Below are 7,886 nucleotides of genomic sequence, written 5' to 3' on the forward strand. Positions count from 1 at the left end.
CGGCCTCAGGTCCCCTGTCCCCGGCATGACAGTGTGACGGTGTGACGACCATTTGCATCTTAACTCTTTATTATGTAGGATAATTATGATAGGATAAATAAATACAAAATATTAGAGAGCATAAAAATTGAATATATATAAAACTTTCAAAATAAATCCATCATAAAAAATTTAATAAACTTGACTTGCTTTAGTGAACACAATTTCTGTTCAAGACGTTTAATGTGAATCTCTTCAATACTTGACATTTTTATAACATAGATAAGAAACTTTGGTGCGATGTTGAACTGAACAGAGAACAGACCGTATGTGCGCATGATGAGTCAACCCCGACTGGACACCCAATGTCAAATCAAGTAACACAGTGGCACACTATAAAAGTTATGCAGGTAACTGATTTTTCATGTTTAATTTTACATAACTTCATATCTATAGAAAGTTGGTCGGGATAGTTCAAAGACCTCCTGTTTACTTTTTCCCAGATTTACAGTGACTAGTATTTGGCTCATTAGAGAGCACTTTGCTGACATCTTTATCCATAAATATTTAAGGGCTTCAAAGTAATACACGTTTTTATCAAAACACAAAGTTAACATAAAAACCATCAGAATAAATTTTAAATATATGTTAACTACAAAGAAAAATAATCTGACTTCATTTTGCAGGAATTTATTGGTCTCTCTCTCTCTCTCTCTCTTTTTTTTTTTTACTGTGGTTACTCCCAGACCCTACTACACTGCCTGGCACACAGCAGGTGCTCAATAAGTACCATTAAATTAATTTCTTAATGTGATGATGTGATACTATATTGACCGCATTTCTAAGCAAAGCATTTTTAAAATAAAGCAAAGACAATGACAGCAAAAATAGTCAGTCATTTCTTTATAACCTATAATTTATAATTCACCAGTTTCAAAAAGAGGAAAACCCTTTAGATATAAAGGACTGCCAGGAAATCACCCTTTTAAAATGAGACAAAGCAGATGACAACATAAGCAAACGGACTTGGTTGGCCCCTCTCCTCACAGGTAGCGGTTTCGGATGTACTCCCGGTACACGAAGGAGTCTTCCTTCCCCAGGGGCTGCATGATACCTTCGCTGGCCTGGATGTGGGCCTGAAAGATCTCAGTAGATTTTCTGTCCACTCTTGGTGGCTGAACTTCATAGATATTATCTTGTGAGAAAGCTGAGATGGGTGTCCTACAACAGAGAAGAGAAGAGAAGAGGGCTACATTAAAGAAAATAAAGGAAGGACCACAGGGAGCGGGGGTCTCAATGCGTCTGAGAGCTGCTGACCTTGAACATGCGGACTTAGCAGTAATGAGGGGCTATAGTGACCTCTGTCCCTCTGGGCTGGCTTCCTCCCCTGCCTAGAGGACAGAGCTGGGCCAGAACCTGCCCAGGGAGCCTTTCCTGAAGCACAGGCTGGGCAGGCACCCTCCTCTGTTCCCACAGCTGTGGGCACACCCATGTCTCTACACCCGTCTCCCCCCTCACATGACTGGAGAAACTTCTGGTGGGGGCTGTAGGGACCATTTGCTCCTTGGCCACATAGTAGGCACTCTATCATTTTTTGTATGTGTATATTGATTCTGTATTCTGCAACTTTATTGAATTCTTTTATTAGTTCTAACAGGTATCAATAGTTTTTTAAAGGAAGATTTAGTAGGAATCTGTGAAGTAGAAGATACTAGTAATTCCCATCTCACTGGCTGGTAAGAGGAATAGAGTTTATGTGTGTGAAGTGCTCAATTAGCACAGTGCCTGGCACACAATAAGTGCTCAGTAAACGTGAGCCATTGTTAATAACTATAGGTGCATAATTCCTTGTCTGCAGTTCTGAAATCCTAAAAGCTTTAATGACCTAATGTTACTTTGCTGGTAGAACCTGACCCAATGGAAACTCATTTGGAGGCACATCCTAACCTGAACTGACAATACTCATCTCACTTCTTCATGGGACTGTTACGGTATTTGATGATCAGACAAGGCCTCGAATCACACTGGGGATATTATTATAAGGCCTATGTACCATCTTGGTATGCAAACATCCCCCAAATTCTGAATTCTGAAACACATCTGGCCTCAGGCTTTAGGATGAGGGATTGTGGATCTGTCATAGGCAGCTTCCTTCCTTTCTGAGGTGATCTGAAAAGCACCCAAGAATCTCTCTATTCAAAAACACTCCTCCATTCCCACCCACCTAGCCCGCTGTAGTGCGTGAAATTGCCATCCACCCCTTGGGGAAGGCGCTGCCTCCAGAAAGGCCTTGTCATAATGCAGCCTGGAGTCTGACACACCCTCCACTCAACGAAGGTTGGGCACCCACTAGTTATTACATTCTTAACTGGAGGCAGGTCCTCAAGGGATGAGTCAACCAAGTCAGGTGCGATGCGGAGTGAGTATGTGCAGAGTGTGGGTGGAAGGTTAAGAAGAGGCCACCGATGGGGGAGGATGGTCATCTAAAACGACGCTGTGAGGCACTGGGAGTGCAACTGCAACACCCTGGATCGCTCAGCCCAGGCTGGGCCTCCAGAGGGAGGGCAGCTCTCCCCATCAGGGCACCAAGATGACACAAAGACAAAGTCCCGCAGAACCTGGGCTGGGGTCCCTGGAGCTAACCTCCATTGTCTGCACCTTGGTAACATATTTAAACTCAAATCTGATGTATAGTTTATGAAATACTCCCTTTTTTCCAAAGCACTCTTGGTAATGTCATGTAATCTTAGACTGGATCCTCATTTAATTAAACAAAAACCAAAGGATAAAATGGTTTACTCACAGTTTTAAAAAAAAATCAATGGCTAAGGTGAAAGAATCCTGAGATTCTGAACCTCAGTCTGTACACCAGCCTGGCACTCCTGCTCTTCTTCAAGATAACAAAAGTCACTGTTATTGTAATTTCTGTGGCTGACACATTATAATGGTGAGTAATTAGGGTGAGTAATATATGAACTCTTCTCAGTTTTCCCTCACAAAAACACAGCAACTCTACCGTCATTTACATAATTCAAAGTGAGATGCTAGAATCCTTCAACGATTGATAATATTCAGTCAAATCATTTTAACCTGACCTTTAGAAAGGAGGCTCCACTAGCCTTTTGAGAGATTGTCATCAGAGCGCCAGCCACAGTAACGCCTCCTGAACCACACCCTCTCCACCTGTCTGTCTCCTCCCTCTCACATCCCACTCACATATATTATTTTGATTTTCGCACCCATCCTGGAAGCAGGACACACTGGGATTATACTCTCCATTTTACAGATGGGACATTTAAAGTTAATTTTTACATAGGATGAACGGTTTCTATCCTGTCTTTGAAGCCAGGCCTTTGCCAGGAACCCTCTGTGTATCAATGAAGACCTCTCTGGGTGAAATCACACCAGACGTCCAATGAATGGAGCAAGACACGGTCTGGGAATGTAGCCAAGAAGGGAAAATGCCCGGTCACCAAAGGCCTCCGCTAAAGACACAGGCAGGCAGGTGCAGGAGGCAACAGCCCAGGCCCAGCGACTGCCTGCCCATGTACGGCCAGCACAACACAAACAGGGCCACAGACCAGCCACTTCCACCCGGTGCCTGGGCTTTCAGTGAGCAACCAGGAGTCCTCACCCTAGTTCTCAGTAAGCTGCTTCACTGCACGTGGAGTCAAACCATTACAAACACTCTAAACACGAAATGCCGAACATGGGCCTTAAATGGCACCAGACTGCGTGCTGGTGGAGTGTGTGTGTGTGTGGGGGGGGGGGGGGGGGGCTCATTGATGATTCAGGGCTCCAACACTACCTCATCACAGTTTCAAAACAGTGCAGGGAGTCAGCAAATGTATCAACCTGCCCCCCCCCCCCCCTTATTCTTCTAGATTCAAAGTCTATATTAAATAACAAAACTGTAATGTTAAAATGTTTATTAATGGATTTGGGCCAGAAAGAAGCTTAAGGCATATCTATAATGAGAATGAGTTCCTCAGTCTTTTTTTTTTTTTTTCAGAGAGAGGACAGGAGAGGGAGAGAGATGGAAACATCCATGAGAGAGAAACATAGATCAGCGGCCTCCTACATACCCCCACCTGGGGATCGAGCCCGCAACCAGGGCATGTGCCCTGACCAGGAATCGAACGGGTGACCTCCTGGTGCATGGGTTGACACTCAACCACTGAGCCACACCAGCCGGGCTTGTTCCTCAGTCTTAAGGCAGCGGTTTTTCAAGTGTGGTCCCCAGACAGCAGCATCACCTAGAAACTTGTTAGAAATGAAGGTTCTCAGGCTCACCCAGACCCACGGAATCGGAAACCCTGAGGGTGGGGAGCAGCAAAGGTGAAACAAGTCCTCCAGGTGGTTTTGATACTTGGTAAAGTTTAAGAATCTTTGGTCTAAGGAGACCAAAATTATCTAAAATGCCACACACAAAAAAAATCTTTTTGTGGACAATGAGCAAAACTGACTATTTTAAAGCAAGGTATATCTTTTTGAATGATATACTACCACTAACTCTACTGAGAAAGCATCATTTAACATTTGTAAACATAATAATTGTAACAACTGTAAAGAGAAGCAGCAATATTAGATTCACCACACATTTGCTAATGATTTTCTTGTTGGCTTATACATATCCAAGGTGGGGAAAAAATACAAGAACATCCACGACCCTCATAGGGCCTGCTGGTTGGCATTTTGTCTCTGAAGGCACTGGGCAGAGATGGCAGTAAACCCACTAACATTCCCAATACTACTTGGAATTGCCTTTTTATTAGCTTACATGGCATCTGTTTCTGTATGGAAAAGAAAAAAACAACAGTATTTAAACACGAAATGATGTGAAAATTTGTAGGCTCATTTCTTTTTATCTACAACTAGAGGCCTGATGCATGAATTTGTGCACAGGTGGGGTCCCTCTGGGTGGCCTGCAGGGATCGGGCCGAAACCCTCAGTCTAATGCTGCCTGCAGCTCCTACCTGCCGCTCCAGTCCCGATCAGGAGAGGTTTGCGCTGCTGCAGCAGCCCTTACCAGCCATGAGCCCTGCAGTCTGGTGTTCTCCCAATGGGAATGGCCTCGGGATCGGGCTGAAACCAGCTTTCCAACATCCCCTGAGGGGTCCCGGATTTTGAGAGGGTACAGGCCAGGCTGAAGGACCCCACTGGTGCACGATTGGGCCGGGGAGGGACCAAGGGAGGGCTCTAGGGTGTGTCCAGCCCATCTTGCTCACTCCGGATTGGCCAGACCCCAGCAACAAGCTAACCTACCATCTGAGCATCTGCCCCTGGTGGTCAGTGCACGTCATAGCAACTGGTTGACCAGTTGACTGTCTGCCCCCTGGTGGTCAGTGCACATCATAGCGAGCGGTTGAGCAGCCTTAGCATATCATTAGCATATTACACTTTGATTGGTTGTTCTGTTGTTCTGCCGTTCTATTTGCATATTATCCTTTTATTATATAGGATACCTAGGTCCATCTTTGAGGAGAGCTCTGCATTTCCCCTCAAGGAATGTTACAGTCTTGTTTAGAATAATGTATTTGCCAGCTCATTTGTGGGCTGCTTACCCCATACTGCTGGGTGCACTCAGACAGCGAGGCCGGATGACACTTAGCCTTGACTGCCGTCCCCATTCACAGAAGGGCAGCCCTTCAGACAGAAATCCATTAGACACACCACATGTTTTTAGAGAAAATCTTACTGGTGCCCTTCCATGCTCTTTCTTAAATGTGGTATTACTCACTTGGTTAAAATCTGACCATGTCTGATAATAACCATATCTCACACTTGGATGCAGAACTAATATTTGAGTCCCTTTTAAAGTTCAATTCCTGTTGAAGTAAAACTTTTTTTCTGACTTAAACCCGGTAAACACATGTTGGCTTCACAAGAAAATACTTAATTGGTCAGATTGAAATGTCTTCTGAATTTAGTAATGTTATGATGATTTGCAGTTGGTAACAGAAGAACTAGATAATATTTGTATAATTTCAATAATTTTATATACGGTATGTGATACTTTTTCATATGTTAAAATCGTGTACTTTTCCTATCATTAGCATTTTGGCATACATCAAATCCCATGTGGCATTTCCAGAAAATTGAGTAATGGTTCTAAATACAATATATTTCCCTTCTAGTGGTCCCTTCTGTTGCTACCACAAACTCCAAGTTTTCTCCCAACATGGCTGTTTTCACCTCACCAAATCATTCTTTGTCGGTCATGACCAAGTCACAGAATCGAAAGAATATCATAGCTGAATAAGACCTTACAAAATACCTCGGCCAACTCCTTTATTTGCAGATGACGGTCATCATTAGGTCATTTCTCTTGTTACTTTCTCTACTTTCTAGGAGAAAACTATAATTAAGGCATGTTCATGTCCATCAGATGCTGTGGGCTCAGGGGCTCAGTGCCTCAGCAAATGCTTGACTAGTACGAGCCCTTGATCATGAGTCTATTTGTCTTTCTGCCAGTTTTGTAATTTTGTAATTTAAATAACAACCCTTATCATCAAACAGGCAGAGGGGCCTATGGTACACATTGCCATGAAATGGTTTTCTCTCTTACTAGCCTTTAATGTTTCTCAGGCCCTTGAGCCCTTAGATTGTGGATGCCATTCTAACGGCTTATTTTTGTGACCATCCATTGATTCTTTTGAGTCCCCTTGTTAGGATGCTTGTATCTTCACAAGTTACGCATATACACGGAAGTATAGTCATGAATCTATTCTACCAAGGTGATATAGTTGCTTTATCATGTTGAAAAAAAATCAAGCTAATGTGCTTAGAGGTGGTGCCTGTATGGCAGCAGAAGTACAACTAGCCTTAGGGACATTAAAACATGACTGCCTATCAGCTATACTGTTACTGCAGCGAATGGGAGACGGCTAGTATACCAAGGACCTTACCCCACTATCCAATTCGGGTGCTTTCCTCATTCTTGCCTAATGGAATTTCATCGCTGCTAATAGCAATGGCAGTTGTATGTTTCCCATTCTCTCCCTTTTGGAATGAGGGTTTTTCTTTCCTTTTGTCATTGTATGTTGGGAGCAGACAGACAATATTTTTGTTTATAGGTCACTAGATTAGAAGCCCTCATCTGGGCCTGGTAAAGACAGCTGCATTAACCCCAGAGATCCTGGACTTTGAGTGGGATGCAATATCTTAGTGGGAGGGGGAAGGGGGTTCTACTTATAGCAAGAACATATTCATGGATAATTGGATAGCTAGAGAGGTAGACTGTGACAGATAACAGATTACTTTTTTAAAAATTCTTTATTGTTTAAAGTATTATATATAGTATTACATATGTCTCCTTTGACCTCTCCCCGGCCACCCCTACTCCCCAGCACATGCCCTCATGCCCCTAGTGTCTGTGTCCATTGGTTATCCTTATATGCATGCATACAAGTCCTTTGGTTGATCTCTTACCACCCCCACTCCCATGCCTTCCCTCTGAATGTTGAAGGTCTGTTCCATGCTTCTCTCTCTCTGGATCTATTTTTGTTCATCAGCTTATGTTGTTCATTATATCACACATATGAGTGAGATCATGTGATATTTATCTTTCTACGACTGGCTTATTTCGCTTAGCATAATGCTCTCCAGGTCCATCCATGCTGTTGCAAATGGTAAGAGTTCTTTCTTTCTTACAGCAGCATAGTATTCCACTGTGTAGATGTACCACTTTTTTAATCCACTCATCTGCTGATGGGCACTTAGACTGTTTCCAAATCTTAGCTATTGTAAATTGTGCTGCTATGAACATAGGGGTGCATATGTCATTTCTGATTGGTGTTTCTGGTTTCTTGGGATAAAAAATTGAAGTTCCATTTTTAATTTTTTGAGGAAACTCCATACTGTTTTCCACAGTGGCTGCACCAGTCTGCATTCCCACCAGCAGTGCA

The 7,886-nt window shown here is 43.2% G+C and overlaps 1 protein-coding gene across 3 annotated transcripts in view; it reads right to left on the reverse strand.

Annotated features, from left to right (window-relative positions):
- Window positions 1–387: 387 nt before the first annotated feature.
- FIG4 (FIG4 phosphoinositide 5-phosphatase) overlaps window positions 388–7,886 on the reverse strand; it is a 102,030-nt gene continuing 94,531 nt past the window's right edge. For all 3 annotated transcript variants that reach the window (XM_005883762.2, XM_014531381.1, XM_014531382.1), the window contains one exon: window positions 388–1,200. In XM_005883762.2, the coding sequence (XP_005883824.1) occupies window positions 1,023–1,200 (178 nt within the window). In that variant the 3' untranslated portion in view covers window positions 388–1,022. The remainder of the gene's footprint in view (window positions 1,201–7,886) is intronic.

This window comes from Myotis brandtii, unplaced genomic scaffold (assembly GCF_000412655.1).
Source record: "Myotis brandtii unplaced genomic scaffold, ASM41265v1 scaffold8, whole genome shotgun sequence".
NCBI classification, from domain to species: Eukaryota; Metazoa; Chordata; class Mammalia; order Chiroptera; family Vespertilionidae; genus Myotis; species Myotis brandtii.